This window comes from Bubalus kerabau, chromosome 17, assembly GCF_029407905.1.
Source record: "Bubalus kerabau isolate K-KA32 ecotype Philippines breed swamp buffalo chromosome 17, PCC_UOA_SB_1v2, whole genome shotgun sequence".
Taxonomy (NCBI): Eukaryota; Metazoa; Chordata; class Mammalia; order Artiodactyla; family Bovidae; genus Bubalus; species Bubalus kerabau.
Window position 1 is genome coordinate 70840652 of NC_073640.1, and position 16191 is coordinate 70856842.

The 16191-nt window shown below is 60.6% G+C and overlaps 3 protein-coding genes across 3 annotated transcripts; 1 reads left to right on the forward strand and 2 right to left on the reverse strand.

The window, feature by feature from the left end:
* Positions 1 to 2967: 2967 nt before the first annotated feature.
* TRIM28 (tripartite motif containing 28) lies at positions 2968 to 9248 on the forward strand. The gene is made up of 17 exons (XM_055552096.1): positions 2968 to 3599; positions 3932 to 4044; positions 4255 to 4387; positions 5998 to 6133; positions 6211 to 6327; positions 6410 to 6524; positions 6684 to 6830; positions 6934 to 7048; positions 7127 to 7233; positions 7322 to 7358; positions 7440 to 7485; positions 7568 to 7820; positions 7910 to 8229; positions 8307 to 8430; positions 8511 to 8597; positions 8676 to 8813; positions 8899 to 9248. Exons 1-17 carry the CDS (start codon positions 3248 to 3250, stop codon positions 9073 to 9075), a joined length of 2517 nt encoding a protein of 838 aa, XP_055408071.1. The 5' UTR covers positions 2968 to 3247; the 3' UTR covers positions 9076 to 9248.
* A 524-nt stretch (positions 9249 to 9772) lies between these two features.
* Positions 9773 to 12510, reverse strand: CHMP2A (charged multivesicular body protein 2A). Its single transcript, XM_055552140.1, has 6 exons — positions 12352 to 12510; positions 11432 to 11645; positions 10438 to 10617; positions 10237 to 10367; positions 10094 to 10155; positions 9773 to 9980 (listed from the first exon to the last, which is right to left on the reverse strand). Exons 2-6 carry the CDS (start codon positions 11597 to 11599, stop codon positions 9853 to 9855), a joined length of 669 nt encoding a protein of 222 aa, XP_055408115.1. The 5' UTR covers positions 11600 to 11645; positions 12352 to 12510; the 3' UTR covers positions 9773 to 9852.
* Positions 12511 to 13076: 566 nt separating this feature from the next.
* On the reverse strand, positions 13077 to 16068 carry UBE2M (ubiquitin conjugating enzyme E2 M). The gene is made up of 6 exons (XM_055552142.1): positions 15666 to 16068; positions 14441 to 14535; positions 14285 to 14323; positions 14069 to 14172; positions 13701 to 13764; positions 13077 to 13600 (listed from the first exon to the last, which is right to left on the reverse strand). Exons 1-6 carry the CDS (start codon positions 15772 to 15774, stop codon positions 13460 to 13462), a joined length of 552 nt encoding a protein of 183 aa, XP_055408117.1. The 5' UTR covers positions 15775 to 16068; the 3' UTR covers positions 13077 to 13459.
* Positions 16069 to 16191: the final 123 nt, after the last annotated feature.

The window sequence follows — 16191 nt, forward strand, 5'->3', positions numbered from 1 at the left end:
TGAAACGTGAAAGAAGAGGAGTCAGAAAGAGAGGTAGGAGAACGTTTTGGGCAGAAGGAAAAGCAAGTGCAAAGGCAATGAGGTGGGAACAAATGGGTCAGCCTGTGTGGTTGGAGCTGAGTGTTGAGATCAGAGGTCAGAAGGGACAGACTCATCAAAGTGTGATTGTTATATGCATGGTAAAATACATAAGATTGCTATTTCGACTCTTTTTATGTGTATGATTCAGTGGCATAAAGTACATTGGTGATGTGCAACTATTACAACTGTCTTGTTCCCAAATGGAACCTGTGAAGATGGAGAAAGAGATCGGAGTGATCCTGCTACAAGACTTCCCCAGGAAGTGGCTTTGGGGGTAATACCCGAAGGTTGGAGGTTGAGTCCTGTGCAAGCATGGAGTTTGGCAAGTGAAGAGGCAGTAAGGATGGCTGTTTGCAGGCAGGTATGCTGTCTGCAAAGCCAGAATATAGACAATTTCTAGTGGTCCAGATTGGAAAGGGTGAGATGCTGTAGACGGTGGCAAAGAACACAGGGGTTAAGGGTATAATGTGACACCAGCTTACTGGGGAGTAAGATCATGCCCTGCCATACTCTTCTGGACAGGCTGGCTCCTCAGGGAGGACTCAGAGGCAGGTTCTGGCCTGGCCTTGCCCTCCTGCAAGCCCACTTGTCTCCACCATCACGCTTCCCCCAGTTTGTCTGAGCCTGATTTCCACTCGAATCTGCCTCCACTGATGCTATTCTGAAAGAATTGCCTTGCCGGAGTCTAGTGAAGGGACAGTAACCGGGGCAACTGCAGGACCCAACCTGTCCAGCAATTTCTAGGCACTTCCCACCTCTCTGGTCACTGCTCCCTCAGTGCCTGCCTGCCTCAGGGCCTGTGCACTTGCTTCTGCCTGAACTGTTCTGTGCTGTTGGAGGAGACTCTAGAGAGTCCCTTGGACTGCAAGGAGATCCAACCAGTCCATCCTAAAGGAGATCAGTCCTGAGTGTTCATTGGAAGGACTGATGTTGAAGCTGAGACTCCAATACTTTGGCCACCTGATGAGAAGAGCTGACTCATTTGAAAAGACCCTGATGCTGGAAAAGATTGAGGACAGGAGGAGAAGGGGACGACAGAGGATGAGATGGTTGCATGGCATCACCGACTCAATGGACATGAGTTTGGGTGAACTGCGGGAGTTGGTGATGGACAGGGAGGCCTGACATGCTGCGTTTCATGCGGTCGAACGAGTCGGACACGACTGAGTGACTGAACTGTTCTTCCCCTAACTGTTAGGGCCAGCCCTGAGTCCCACACTCTTGACCATCACCTACGTATTTTGACTATTGGGCCAGGATAGGTATGGCTCATCCCTACCCCACGCAACCAGGTGATTTTGGGGCCCAGCACCGAGTGCTGGATTGGGGTCATGGAAAGTGCTCAGCAAATAATTACTAAAGGAGTCCGCGCCTCAGGCAGCTCACGGCCAGCCACCAACTTTCCTTCTCTCTTCCTAGGAGGGAAGCGGGGTCTGAGGCCCAGGCCGCGGGGGAGGGCAAGGCCCGCGGCGGGGGCGGGGCGGGCGCTGCGGCGGGCGGGCGGGGCGGGGCCGGGATTGGGGGCCGCGCCCGAGCCGAAACAAAGGCCGGCGCCGAGACAAAGCCCCGCGGCCCCCAGGCTCTGCGGGGGCCAAAGATCCCGGCGGCCGGGCCGCGCCAGAGGCATCTCCAGCGCCGCCTCCGCGTGCGGGCTCCTGGGGAGTCGGTTTGGGGAGGCCGCGCCCCGCTTCCCTGGAGCTTTTGGGGGATCGGTGGAGCCCGCGCCAGGCAGAGTCGGGTCTGGGCGCCGGACGTGACGGCCCTTCAGGTTCTCTGAGTCCTCGCAGAGTAGCCGCCGAGCCTCCTCCCGGACTGGAGGCCGCAGGGCCGGGAGCCCCGCGCAGGGACGGAGGCCCACCCCACGCACAGCTCCAGGGCGCCCGTGCCTCTGCTTTTCTCTGCCCGGTGACTCCAGACAGATGCCCTCCCGACGACCGTGCTTTCCTCTCAGGACCCCTCCTCCCCCAGCTCCAGCCGCAGCCCCTGCTCCCTTGCCCGCGCGGGCCGACAGGGCCCTTCTTCCCCCACAGATTCCGCCCCACCCACAGGATTCTCCGCCCAGACTCTGCTTCTGACAGGATTCTCACAGAAAGACCGCGTTTGTCTCAACCAAGATTCCTCCTCCAGGCCTAGCTTCCCCCACCTGACAGAACTCTCCCAGACACTGCTTCCTCAGACAGGCATACCCGCCTCCCACGCAGATCCTGCTCCCGGCTGAGGCAGGCTCACCCGCCCTACAGAGCCTGCCTCCATCCTCGGATGGACCTCCCCACAGACTCCGCTCCCCTCTTCAGTCCGCCCACCCGAAGTGGCTGGCTAAAAGGTGGCCAGGGGCCTTGGGGGCCAGGCGGGATTTCAGCTTCGCTGCTCTGAGCCCCTTGGGAGCTAGCTGACTTAGGTTTCAGTGTTTCTCACGTCAAACAATAAAAAGGTCAGAACGCCAGGAAGCGGCCGGGCCACGGGGTGGGGACGCCCGACCCCTCCGCCCGGGCCAGCATCTCCCCTAGGTCGCGACCCCGCCCCCTCGTGAGAGCGCCTGGTGACGTAGCTGCCGGCGACCCCTCCGGACCGCCCGAGAGGCGGGGACCCAGGCGGGGGCCGACCACGTGCGCGCCTGCGCAGCAAGCAGCCTGGAGCGGGCACTACAGTAGCGGGCACGCGCCCGGCCAGCGGGTCTGGCTTCGGCGGCGGAGACACAGTTGCCCGGCCCCTGCCTCAGGGGAGGAGGTGCGCGGGGTAGTGGCGGGGGTGGGAGGGGCCCGGGGCTGCGCGTGCGTACTCGCGGCCTCGCGCGCTCCGGCCCCGCCTCCCGGCTCGAGGTGCCCAATGCGCGTGCGCGACGGCGTCGGCGCCAGTTATTTCTGTCCCGCCCCTAGACAGGGGCTCTTTCTGCGAGCGGGCGCGCGGGCGAGCGGTTGTGCGCGTGCCGTGTGGCGCTGATCTGAGCAGCCGCTGAGGCGGCGGCGCAGGCGGCGGCGGCAGAGCGGGCAGCGGCCGGGTGAGCCTCGGTAGCGCCCCGCGCGCAGCGGGCGGCGCCCCAGGCTTTGCCTGGCGGCGTTAGGCCTCGCGGCTGTAGCGGCCCAGCCGTTGGCTGCGAACGCGTCTGCGCCTGCGTGGCGGGCCCCGCGCCCCTCCTCCCTCCTTGGGCGCCCCCGGCGGCGTGTGAATGGCGGCTTCGGCTGCGGCGGCCTCGGCGGCGGCGGCGGCGGCCGCCTCCGGCAGCCCTGGCCCGAGTGAGGGCTCGGCGGGCGCCGAGAAGCGCGCCGCCGCCTCCTCGGCCGCGGGCTCCGCATCGGGCTCGGCGGCGGCATCCGCCTCGGCGTCGTCACCCGCGGGGGGCGGCGGCGAGGCGCTGGAACTGTTGGAGCACTGCGGCGTGTGTCGGGAGCGCCTGCGGCCGGAGAGGGAACCGCGCCTGCTACCTTGCCTGCACTCGGCCTGTAGCGCCTGCCTAGGGCCCCCGGCGCCTGCAGCCGCCAACAGCTCGGGGGATGGAGGTGCAGCGGGCGACGGGTCTGGTGAGTGCGGTCGGACCGGGGGCGGCCCCTCCCCCACCCTGCAGCCAAGGTTCGGAGGAGGCTCGGGTATTGGGGGTCGGTCCCCAGCGTCACAATGGCAGGGGTCATCAGGGTGAGAGGGTCGGGACCGGACAGTGGCCAAAACGGGTGCGGGCTGTGGGTCTCGTATTCGGATGGGGCGACTGTTCCAAGTTAGGCCAAAGAAGGGTTTGATTGCTTCTCTCGGAGCGGAGAGTTGGCCTAGCATGGGGTGGAAGTTGGTCCCTGTGGAGGATGGTATCGCACTCTGGATGTGAATATGCGGTGATCTTGTTTTCCTCTGTTCTTCGCAGTGGTGGACTGTCCAGTATGTAAGCAGCAGTGTTTCTCCAAAGATATCGTGGAGAATTATTTCATGCGAGACTGTGGCGGTAAGGCCGCCACGGATTCCCAGGATGCTAATCAGGTATGTGTTGCCCAAGCAATCCCTGGAAGGCCTCTAGACGTGGGTAGGAATCTGCAGCGCAGAGCATAGTACCAGCTCCAGGCTTTACTACGGCTTTAGCAGGTTGTTTAGGCTAAGTAAAGGCATCGTCTTACCAGGTTGTATTTTCTGGGTCTGAATGCAGATGTGTCTGGTGGTGCTGTCTCCTCTGACTCTGCCTTTGCTCAGCAGTGCTGCACTAGCTGTGAGGATAATGCCCCAGCCACCAGTTATTGTGTGGAGTGCTCTGAGCCGCTCTGTGAGACGTGTGTGGAGGCGCACCAGCGGGTGAAGTACACCAAGGACCACACCGTGCGCTCCACTGGTATGCAAAACGGAGGGGGCTGCCTTGATTCTTCCCCTGTATGTTTCTCCAGCTGCTTTTGATGCTGGTTGCAGATGGTGGTGGAGTGTCAGGGAATTTTTGAGGGGGTACCAATGGAAAGGCCTGAGGGCAGAATTCAAAAAGGGGGAGGCTGCCTCTGCCCCTCCGGATAGAAGGGGAAAAGCCACAAGCAGGAAATGTGTGGAGTGCACAGGGGATCTCATGCTGCAGTACAGGGTGTATCGAGGCTTTGAGGAAGCACTTCAGGGAATCCCCAGGCAGGGAATATGCCTCCAGAGGTGGAGGGATCACATGTACAGATAGGGAAATGCAGGCTCTTGGGGAATGGTGTGAGGGATCTCCTAGGCCTGGAATGTGGTTTAAGGCTCCGTAGGAAAAGTGAGGTCTTTGGGCCTTGTGTCCTCATAAGCCATGAGTGTCCTCAGACTGGCACTGACCAGTGAGTGCTCTAAGTGTTCTTATTGTTAGATTGCAGATGTTTCAAAGTCTTAACTAGATATCTTCAGACTTTTCTGTGGTGTTCTTCGGAGAGGGGCTTGGGTTTGGTTTTTCATCCAGAACTGCCCGTGAATGGTGTTTTGGTAGTCATGCCGTGGCTCTTGCAGCCCAGAGGACAGTTTTGATGGGAAAATCCAGATGGAGGTCGTTGCTGTGAGTCATGAGGAGCCAGGAGGGGAGGGCAGGGGTCTCCAAGGGGATCCTGGGTTCTAAGCAAAGATCAGGGTGCAGGAGGGGTCTGTATTGGGGGCACTGAGATTTGCCTTATCTGTATCTTGATGTTATGTCTCAGGCTGGGTCAGTGTAGCATTGAGACTTGATTGGGCAGGAAGGGGCTGGCTGTTCCCAAGCAGTTATCTAATGGCAGCAGATTCTGGAAAGCGGTGGGGGTCACTGTGGTGTATTAGTCTTTGCGGGGTGTTGCTTTGAGCACTTTCAGACCCTTTTCCCTGTGTGGGGGGCCTGACCCCTCTCTGAGTGTCCTGGTCCGACATCAACTTTGTCCAGCCTGAGAAGGCTTTGCGAGGCTCCTTGTGGGTTGTTAAGATGGTGTGGTCTCCTTTTACCAGAGAAGAGAGAAGAGGTCTCCAGGCATGGCTCAGGAGGAAAAGGTACCTGACATGTCTTTAGGTCCTCGTTTGGTTTCTGTCTGAGCCAGAAAGCTCCTGCGTGTGTCCGGATGCCATGGTTGCCAGAGTCCCCTCCCTTGTGGCAGAGTCTTTTGAGTGGAGGAGAAGGGGAGCCCAGCAGTGGGGGCTGCAGAGGTGGAGGAGCTCTCTTGAGCGTCTGCTTGGAGGAGTTTTCAGTGGAGGGAGCAGTGGGGTGGTCGTCAGAGGCCATCGTCCTTACACTTTTAAGTTGTCACTCCCAGAAGCTGAAAGAAGGGGAGTGCGGATCTCTTGGTCAAGATTAGGGCAGAGGGTGTTCAGAGCAAGGATTTGGGCCTTCCCTGTCCACTGCTGTAGGCCCTCAGCGTTTTTTAGCAGCTAAGCCAGGGCTGCAGGACAGACACGATGTGAGGCCCCGGTCTGTCTGCTCCTTGAGTTGAGGTGGTGAGGACCAGCTCCTGTTTCATAGACCCCATTCCTCAGGGCCGGCCAAGTCGAGGGACGGTGAGCGCACTGTGTATTGCAATGTGCACAAGCACGAGCCCCTTGTGCTGTTCTGCGAGAGCTGCGACACCCTCACCTGCCGGGATTGCCAGCTCAACGCCCACAAAGACCACCAGTGAGTCCTGAGGCATGGTGGGTGGGTGCTGCCCATTCCCATGCTGGGCGCCCGGGCCCACCTCTGTCCACCCTCAGGTACCAGTTCCTGGAGGATGCAGTGAGAAACCAGCGCAAGCTCCTGGCCTCATTGGTGAAGCGCCTCGGGGACAAGCATGCAACACTGCAGAAGAACACCAAGGAGGTTCGCAGCTCGTAAGTGGAGGCCAGTGTGATGGGGGAGGTCCTGGGGTGAGCACCTGCCTGACTGGCCCTGATCTCACCCTCCACCCCCCAGGATCCGCCAGGTGTCCGACGTACAGAAGCGCGTGCAAGTGGACGTTAAGATGGCCATCCTGCAGATAATGAAGGAACTGAACAAGCGGGGCCGTGTGCTGGTCAACGACGCCCAGGTACTTCCTGTGTGGCGCTTGTCTGCTGACAGCTCGCCCTAGCTCTGGTAGCGGCGTCCTGGGGGTTTGGCTCCCTCTGCTGGCCGCTGATGCCATCCTTGCGGGGGGAGAGGTTCTAGTGCCGTTTCCTCCCTGACCTCTCCTGCTCTCCACCTGCAGAAGGTAACAGAGGGGCAGCAGGAGCGCCTGGAACGGCAGCACTGGACCATGACCAAGATCCAGAAGCACCAGGAACACATCTTGCGCTTTGCCTCTTGGGCTCTGGAGAGTGATAACAACACGGCTCTGCTGCTCTCCAAGAAGCTGGTGTGTGCTGGTGGGCACCCAGGTGTTGGGTTCTGGGTCAGCACCTCCCAAGGCCCTGGAACGCTGTTCTCTGCCTCTGTGCTCATCTACCGCCCTCCCCCAGATCTACTTCCAGCTGCACCGGGCCCTTAAGATGATCGTGGACCCCGTGGAGCCCCACGGCGAGATGAAATTTCAGTGGGACCTCAACGCCTGGACCAAGAGTGCAGAGGCCTTTGGTGGGTGTTTGTCTTGCTCTCACTGAAGCTTGCTCTCCCAGGAACTGTGCCTTAAGCTGTTTTACCTCCTTGCTGCAGGCAAGATTGTTGCAGAGCGTCCTGGAACCAACTCCACAGGCCCGGCACCCATGGCCCCTCCTCGGGCTCCGGGGCCTTTGGGCAAGCAGGGCTCTGGCAGCAGCCAGGTGAGTAGGGGAGGGGGCCATGGGGGAGGAGAGGGGCCTGAGGCCTGTTGGGGGCCGGCCTGGTGAGGTTGTCTTGCTTTTCCTACAGCCTATGGAGGTGCAGGAAGGCTACGGTTTCGGATCAGGTGAGTGGTTTCTGCCCGGTAGGTGGGAGAAATCCAATGTTCTAGGTTCATCCAACCTGTCTTTTTCTGTGTCCTGAGCAGATGACCCTTACTCGAGTGCTGAGCCCCATGTGTCAGGGGTGAAGCGGTGAGTGTGATTGTCCTTTGGTGCATGTAGGGACAGGGTGGTCATGGGGACAGGGGTGCTCAACGCCAAGCCACACCCACAGACCCCGCTCAGGTGACGGCGAGGTGAGTGGCCTCATGCGCAAGGTGCCACGGGTGAGCCTCGAACGCCTGGACTTGGATCTCACGGCTGACAGCCAGCCACCAGTCTTCAAGGTCTTCCCAGGCAACACCACTGAGGATTACAACCTCATCGTCATCGAGCGAGGTGCTGCTGCCGCAGCTGCTGGCCAGCCTGGGACTGCGCCCTCGGGGGTTCCTGGGGCCCCTCCCCTGCCTGGAATGGCCATTGTCAAGGTGAGCCTGCGCCAAGCTACTGTGGCTGGGGAGTGGAGGTCTGCTGTCCCAGCTAGCATTCCACTAAACCACCCCTGGCCTCCTCGCAGGAGGAAGAAACAGAGGCTGCCATTGGAGCTCCACCTGCTGCCACCGAGGGCCCGGAGACCAAGCCTGTGTTGATGGCCCTGGGGGAGGGCCCTGGTGCGGAGGGTCCCCGCCTGGCTTCACCCAGTGGCAGCACCAGCTCAGGTCTGGAGGTGGTGGCTCCAGAGGGCACCTCAGTCCCAGCTGGTGGCCCAGGTTCCCTGGATGACAGTGCCACCATCTGCCGTGTCTGCCAGAAGCCAGGTGACCTCGTCATGTGCAACCAGTGCGAATTCTGCTTCCACCTGGACTGCCACCTGCCTGCCCTGCAGGATGTGCCAGGGTGCGAGGCTGTGGAGTCTGCAGGGTGGAGGGCTGGGCCGGGTCCCGTGCAGCCCCTCACCTCTCCGTTTCCTCCAGGGAGGAGTGGAGCTGCTCTCTTTGCCACGTGCTGCCTGACCTGAAGGAGGAGGATGGCAGCCTGAACCTGGATGGGGGGGATAGTACCGGAGTGGTGGCCAAGCTCTCACCAGCCAACCAGCAGGTGAGGGGGGGGGACCCATATGCTGGGTTTTCCTGCAGCCCCCAACTCCCCTCTGACTCTGACGTGTGTGTCGTCTGCAGAAGTGTGAGCGCGTCCTGCTGGCCCTCTTTTGCCACGAGCCCTGCCGGCCTCTGCACCAGCTGGCTACTGACTCCACCTTCTCCCTGGTGAGTTCTGGGACTTGGGAGGGTGGGAGGTGCAGGGGCTCTTCAGCCTCACCTTCAGCCTGTGGCCTCTGCCTGCAGGATCAGCCTGGTGACACCCTGGACTTGACCCTTATCCGAGCCCGTCTCCAGGAGAAGCTGTCACCCCCCTACAACTCCCCCCAGGAGTTTGCCCAGGATGTGGGCCGCATGTTCAAGCAGTTCAACAAGCTGACGGAGGTGAGCCTGTGGGGATGGGGGTGAGTTGGAGGAGGGGAGGCTGGGGGGCAGAGCTAGGACCCATCCATTGTAATCTGCCTGGCAGGACAAGGCCGACGTGCAGTCCATCATTGGCCTACAGCGCTTCTTTGAGACCCGCATGAATGAGGCCTTCGGGGACACCAAGTTCTCCGCTGTGCTGGTGGAGCCCCCGCCGCTGAGCCTGCCTGGTGCTGGCCTGAGTGCCCAGGACCTGTCCACTGGCCCTGGTGAGGGCCCCTGAGGCTGGGCAGCCCCTGAGCCAGCCCAGCCTGGCTCTGTTCTATGTCCTGTCACTCCTCTCCTCTCCTTCGTCCTCTCTCCGGTGGCCTGGCTCCCGCTCCTTGGTGGCCCATACCCCAGTCCCTCACGATATGGTTTTTACTTCTGTGGATTTAATAAAAACTTCACCAATTACTCAGGTCTTGGTTGGTGGGGACAGTGGTCCTGGGCCTGCTGTCTGCCTGCCATCAGTCCCTCACCAAAGCCCTCGTGCCGAATGGGGTGGGGCACGTGTCTTTAGCCACCTGGTATCTGGGGAGGGTTACATGGTGGGCAGGCAGGGGGAATCTCCAGGTGCATGCTGCACCCTGGACTGGGGCAGAACATTTCTTATAACCAGATGGGGTATCACAGCGAGCAGGGTGGGCTGAGACTTCCACTGGGCTAATAAAGTTGGGTACTGTATCCCTGGGGTATAGGCAAGAGATCTGGGGGGACCTACCATCTTTGGGAGTGCTAGCCTTGAGGCTGAGGCAGGAGGGGTGCTGGGCCAGTGTTGGCAGCTCACCGTCACCTCCTGAGGACCTGGTAGGCTTGCCCAGGTGAAACCATTCCAGCCCTCTATCCCACACCCTGACTGACTGGCACATTACCAAGCCTCCTGAATGACTTCCTAACCTAGCCTGGCTCACGTCAGGCCAGTTGCACAGGCCCAGAACTAGTGTCCAACCTCTTTTATTACAGAAGGTACAATGAAAATGCTAGGCCATCCACTGGCTCCCTGGGGCAGCAGGGGCAGTCAGTCCCTTCGAAGGTTCTTGAGCCTCTCCTCCAGGTCTGCGTCTGCGTCCACCAGGGCAGAGGCTGTAGCCTCTGCTTTCTTTCCACCGGCAGCCACACTGAGGGAGCCTCCGGTGGAAGGGAGGTCTGCAAAGAGTGGGGGTTAGGAAGAGCGCCCATGCAGAAGGGAGTAATGCAGGGAGAGGGAGGTGGTGGCTGGGTCACAGGGTTAACACAGGGCCCAAGGTGTAAACACTCACTTGACAGCTCATCTGTCAGGCTCAACCCCAGTTCGTCCAGGACCTGGGCTACAACAGCATCACTAGATAAGGAGAGAATGCTCGTGAGAATCAGGGGCAGAGCCAGGCATCCCTCCCCACCCTCCTGCCAGCCGTCTCTGAACCTCTCCTCTTCATCGTCCTCGTCCCCCATGGCGTCATCGATGGCATCGTTCATCATCTCCTCCTTCATGTCCATGATCTCTGCCTGCCGCTCAAACTCCATCATGATCTTCTGGATCTGGGGCAACTTCAGCTGAAAGGGTGAGGAGGGTGAGTCTGGGCCCAAGGTCAGCAGGGGGGAGGGGGGATGGGGAGAGGCGAACCTGTCTGTTCATGGTGCCCATGGCTTTGGTGACGCCCTTCATGGCTTGTGCCATTGAGTTGTTAGACTTGAGTGTCTGGATCTTGAGGGACACAGCCTGGATATTGGCCCGCATCAACACAAACTTGCGGACGTACCGCCTGGTGCGCACCAGGTCTTTCGCCATGATCCGGACCGCGTCCTGAGGAGGGGACAGAGGGCAGGAAGGGAGCCTTGGGGGTGTGCCCACTGAGGCGTTCAGGGGCTCCTGGGGACCTGCCCCAGTGCTCACTGCTCCCCCCTACCCCCATGTGTCTCGAGTCACCACTGCACAGATCCCTCTGTAGGCTTCTCATCTCTCTGGTCCAAGAATCCAGAAGACAAGCAGGGCCCACCCTTCAGGAATCTTTTTTCTTCTATGTCTAGTCAACACCCATTCCTGAATTTCAATTCTGGCCAAAGAGGATCTCCCCCTCCACCTCACAGGCAAGAACCAAATCCTGATTTACATACAAATGTATCCAACCTCAGCTGTGACTTCCTCCCCAAAACTCCTCTTTGCTTTGCCCATCCCAGGAAATGGCACCTCCTCAAACAAGCTGCTCAGGCCAAAACTCGGCCATCTCTTGCTAGCTGGGCCCTCAGGGCAAGTAGATCCCATACCACATCTATTGAAGTCACTACTTCTAACTCAGCCCTCAGCTCCCATTGTTAACCAAGATTCTAAGTGGTCTGGCATGGACCACTCTTGTGAGTTTCCCTATCGCTCCCTCAAAACATGTGCTGTTCTGACACACTTGACACTTGCTCTTCGCAAGGTAGCTCTCTTAATTACTCAAGGCTCTAATATCAACTCCACAGAGGCAGCAGTTTTGGACTCTGAAACTAAGGAAAGCCCCACCCGAACCCTTCATTCCATTTCCCTAGAACACTCGTCCTGTTTTGCTGCAGCTCCAGGGTCTGACCAAGCGACGGCACCTGGCCTAGAGTCCCAGCTTGTTCCCAATCAAGCTTACCATCTGGCCCTGCTTGGCCATTTTTTTGATGTCCGCGATGATTTTCTTCTCCTGGGTCTCGAGCTTCTGTCGCTCACGGTCCAGCTCTCGCATGGCCCGGTTCAGGGCGCGCTGGTTCTGCCGCAGCAGCTCCTCTGGCGTCTTGCGCCGCCCAAACAACAGGTCCATGGCAGCAGGAGCCTACCAGTAAGCCTGGGGCTAGCGTGAAACCTGGCTGCAGGGTGGTGTGAGGCACAGCTGGGGTCACATTGTGTATGGGCGGGGACAGAGGAGGACTCACAAAACGGAAAAGGGTGAGCAGGGAGAAAACGAATGCATGGAAAGGCGAAAGAGTGGAGCCTGGAACTTGGGGAGCCACAGCCACCCCAGCTCCTCTTACCCCACAGTGCCCCTACAGAGGTCCTAGGCTGCAATCTCCTCCTGACTCTAGGATGAGACCCTAGAATGTCCAATGGACCTAGGCTGGAGATGACCATGTTCCACACATGCAGCAGGGGGACGGGCGCGGGGAGAGGGGGCTCGGAACCCGGAGCGTCAAGGAAAGGCCAGTTGACAGGGTCCCTAACATGAGAAGCTGGAGGCCGCAAGTGCTACAGACAGGGTCGATGTGGGGGCTCCGAAGCTGACAGCGCGTGGATGGCATTCAGTTTAGGGCGGAGGGCTTAAATGCTGAGGGAATCTGGGTGCGGAGAATAAGGCTGGGGGATGTTGGGGACTCCTGTACAGAGGGCGGGATTTTAGGTGATGGGGTGCCTTGTCCACCCAGGAAACTCTTGGGGGCCTTTCGGGGTCTTGAGCACCGAAGGCAAAACAGCATGGGGACCCAGAGGATAAGGGAGGGTCCCAGGGAGGGGCGAGGCCCTCGAACGCCACCGCCCACGCGCCCACCCAGGGCCCGCACCCCAGTAGGGGCGACTCACCGGAGTTGGGATGGGGACTCGCTTCCGTTTCCGGGTCACGCTAACTCTCTCGTTCAGAGCCCTGGAGCGCCCACCAACGACAGCCCCCTCGGTTCTGTCGCCTCGGCCGTCACCGCCGTTTCCGGATTAAACCACCTGACGTCACACGCCCCGCCGGCGCCCGGAATACTGGGCGGGGACAAGAACGCGCGTGCGCACGCCCCGAGGAGCGTGCCGGCCACAAGCGCATGCGCCGCAGCTTCCGTCTGGCTGCCGCAAGCTTGCTATTCCGCGGGTTCAAGTCCGGTTTAAGGGAGCGGAGCCCCTGTCCCCTCTTGGCCCCGTGGGCTTGGTACCCTTTCGGGCGCCTTCCTTCCAGCCACCCGGTGGTCCGGCACCCCACCACGTCACCCACTGTAGAGCCCTGCTCATCCGAGGGACCCAGAACTCGCGCTGATGTTTCCGAACCTCAGGTACCCAGTGGCACCAGGCAGTTTTCCTCCTCCGGCAGGAGGGCAGAAGAGCAGACGGTGCGGACTTAGCCCCTGTGCCGGCTCACTGGCCGGGAAGCCAGTGGTCACTGGATCCTGCCCCTCTCTTGTCCCAGAGTGGGATTCATCTCACCCTGCCCGAGGGGGAGTCCCCTCGTACCACCTGTGAGCACACAACCCCCACCACTCTTGCTGCAGGAGCTCTGGCGGCCATCATCTGCCCCTCCCACCCCACAAAAGAAGAGGCGGAAGCCATGCAGTAACATTCCCCTTTAATAGCCTGGTGGGACCTCCAGTGGTGGAGGGGGTGGGCTGCCGGGTCCCCAGCCACCCAAATCCCCATGGCCACCCACCCCAGAGCCCAGAGTAGGGGGTGGGGCTGGACAGCACCCAGCGGGGGGCTAGACAAGCCAATTCATTTCCCATCGCTGAGCGGGTCGGAGGAGGCAGCGCCGACCTTAATCACATGGTGGTTTAAAAAAAAAAAAAACTAGGAGCGGGTAGCAGGGAGGGGTGGCCGGCCAGGGCATGGGATTCCCCCACCGGCCGCCCCATGTCCCCCCACCTGTGGCCCCCAATAAATATCTGCAGGGGACGCCGGGGCTGGTGGCCCTGGCAGGGGTGGGTATGCGCCAGCCCTATTTCAGGCAGCGCTCGAAGTAAGTGGAGCCGATATAGCCACCCCGCATGGAGCGCTGCACATTCTGCTCAAACAGCCTCCGGTTGTTCTGCAGGACCTCGGCGGCTTCCTTGTTCAGTGGGTCTTCAGGGTTGGGCTCCTGTGGCCGGTATGGGGGGGCGGGGGGCGGGAGATCAACAAGCCCAGAAGGCAGAGGGCCAACCTTCCCCAGCTGCCCTCCCACCCCGACCCCTACTCACCAAGAAGAGATACTGCAAGCCATAAATTATGGAGTTTATCGTAAGGACTGGCTTCCAGTCCTCTCTGTGGGCAGAGAGCATCATGATAGGGGCTGGTGAGCGGGCAGCCACCACAGGCCCTGCTGGGACCAGACAGTTCAGGCCCAGGGCATGGGACAGCACGGTCGGGAAATGCTAGCGGGAGGGTGCAGAGAAGCACAGGCCAGAAAGCCAAGGTCAAGCCACGAGGAAGAAAATGCAGAGCTGACGAGACAGGGACACACAGACCACGAGGAGGAGGGAAGGGAAAGAGACCGGCATAGTGCAAGGTCACGAAGGCGGCCTGGCAGGCAGGGCTGGGCAGCGTAGTGGAGGGCCAGCGCCCTCACCTGAGGATGTTGAGGCAGACGTTGCCCTCGAGGTCAATGTTGGGGTGATAAACCATCGTCTCACACTTCACCTTGGGGGGGTCATGCGGGTAACCCTGGCCCACCTGGCTCCAGGAGAAGAGAGGGCAGGTGGATAGGTGCACAGCAGTGCCTGGCTGGGGCCTCAGCTGTTGCTTCCTCAGCCCAGGGAGCCACCCCTGCCCACCTGAGACTCACCTTAAAACTGAACACAAACTTCCCGCTCTTGTAGAAGCCCTGTGAAGGAAGAGGAGAGGAGTCAGAACCCCACTCTGCAAGGCCTGGCAGGTGAACCAGCCAACTTGAGGTGGTGTCACCTGCCGTGCCTGAGAATCCAGTTAAGCGTGCCCTCACCTCATCAGGACAGATAACCAGCTTGAAGTTGAGGAGGTCGTCTGGATCTGAGAAACTGATGTCACACGTCTTGGGCAGATTCAGCTCGTTTATGTCTGGGTTTTCACAGCAGGAAAGGGAAACAGGCCGGGAAAGGGAGAGAGAGGGGGTGCTCAGAGCAGGTGCCAGCAGAGCCTCCACAGCCTCTCCCAGGACCCCGGTTCTGTCCTGGGCAGTGGGCCACATCCCCCACCCTCTCCCTGCTCCTTCTGCTTCGCGTCTCCAGGCAGGCTCTTCCATATCTATGGAACACTGCAGACGTGCTTGAACTCCTGGCCCAGGGTAAGCTCCAACTCGTCTGAATCCACAGTCATACATGTTCCCACTCCTATGTGCCCCCCAAGAGACTCTGACTACTCCAAACCCAGCATCCTGACCGTGACCTCCGCTTTCTAGAGGAGTCTCTACTTGTCTGCCCAGATGCAAGGATCTTATTCCCCTTCCTCACCCTAAATCACCACCACCCCCAATCCCTGGCCCCCACTGTCCATACACTCCTCTCTGCTTGTCATCCTAAACTCAGGATCCTCCCATCTGACCTCCAGATCTGTGAGTTCCCAAGCCTCCTACCCTATACTATTCTGAGCGTAAGATTTCCAGCATCTCTAGCAGGATGGTCTGAACCCAACCCTACTCCTATCTCTATAATCCCTGGCACCCAGTATCCCTCCCTCCTCATGTCACCCCAAACTGACATGTGACTCCCCCAGACCCACGACACCCAGGCCCCAGAACCCACTTCACCAGGCCTGACTCTGATTCCCAGTGACTCTAGCGTTAATACATTAAATCTCCCACCCCGATCCTCAATCCTCGGCCCCACTGTCCATATCTCCTCTTCCTGTCGCCCAGGTTCCCGTCTGACCCCGACTCTCGAGTTCCCGGTCTCCCCCTTCCGCTGCCACGCTCAGATTCTCGGTCCCTAGTATCAGACGCCTAGCTTTCCGAATACGCTCAGTGCCCCCTGCTCGGTCCCCCTACCTCCGACCACTTTGGTGACTATATTATAACCCCGCCCCCGGCCCCTCGGCCCCCAGGCCCTTGTCTCCGATCCCCACATCCGCGGCCTCCCTATTTCTGACACCTTTGACCCCTGGCAGCCGCATTAGTCCACACCTGACTCCCGTATCACCCCGAGCCAGGCTTTGACCTCCGACCTCCACCCCCATCCCCCGACTCCCCTTACCCTTCTGGATCCGCAGCTGCGCCGCCGACGCCTTCTTGCTGCTGCCCTTGGTGCCGCCCGCCGACTCCTCCTCCTTCTTCTGCTGCTTCAGCGAGAACAGCTTGATCATCCTGCCGCCGCCGCCGCTGCCGCCGCTGCGGGGCCCGGGACCCCGGCCACCCGGCCCCCCGCCGCCGCCCGCGCCGCCTCCGCCACTCGGACCCGCCGCCGCGGCCTCTTCGGCTGCTGCCGCCGCCCGCCGGGCCTGCCGCGCTGCTCCGCGCCCACCGCGCGGCCCGCGTCGGCTCCCGTAGTCGGCTCTGGCCTGGCCCGGCGCCTCGGGCCCGCTCGGCGGCGTTCGGGCCCGCTCGGCTGTTCTCGGGCTCACTCGGCCCCGCCCCCACCCGCCGCTCCCTCCTCCCGGCCGTCCGCTCCGGCGTCCTCAGGCTCGGCTGCGGACGCGGGGTCCTCAGCCGTGTCCCTGAGCCTGGTCACTCTCTCTCTTCGCGAGGGCTCTGCGGCTCAAGGCGGAACGGGGAGGCGGGGG

Coding starts and splice junctions, on each gene's coding strand:
- TRIM28 (XM_055552096.1), top strand. CDS start 3,248: ATGGCGGCTTCGGCTGCGGCGGCCTCGGCGGCGGCGGCGGCGGCCGCC. Junction 6,831..6,933: donor TGCTGCTCTCCAAGAAGCTG/GTGTGTGCTGGT, acceptor GCCCTCCCCCAG/ATCTACTTCCAGCTGCACCG. Junction 7,486..7,567: donor CATGTGTCAGGGGTGAAGCG/GTGAGTGTGATT, acceptor CCACACCCACAG/ACCCCGCTCAGGTGACGGCG.
- CHMP2A (XM_055552140.1), bottom strand. CDS start 11,599: ATGGACCTGTTGTTTGGGCGGCGCAAGACGCCAGAGGAGCTGCTGCGG. Junction 10,156..10,236: donor GAGGACGATGAAGAGGAGAG/GTTCAGAGACGG, acceptor CTCCTTATCTAG/TGATGCTGTTGTAGCCCAGG. Junction 9,981..10,093: donor CCTGACAGATGAGCTGTCAA/GTGAGTGTTTAC, acceptor CACTCTTTGCAG/ACCTCCCTTCCACCGGAGGC.
- UBE2M (XM_055552142.1), bottom strand. CDS start 15,774: ATGATCAAGCTGTTCTCGCTGAAGCAGCAGAAGAAGGAGGAGGAGTCG. Junction 14,324..14,440: donor TGGTTATCTGTCCTGATGAG/GTGAGGGCACGC, acceptor CTTCCTTCACAG/GGCTTCTACAAGAGCGGGAA. Junction 13,601..13,700: donor GCTTGCAGTATCTCTTCTTG/GTGAGTAGGGGT, acceptor TACCGGCCACAG/GAGCCCAACCCTGAAGACCC.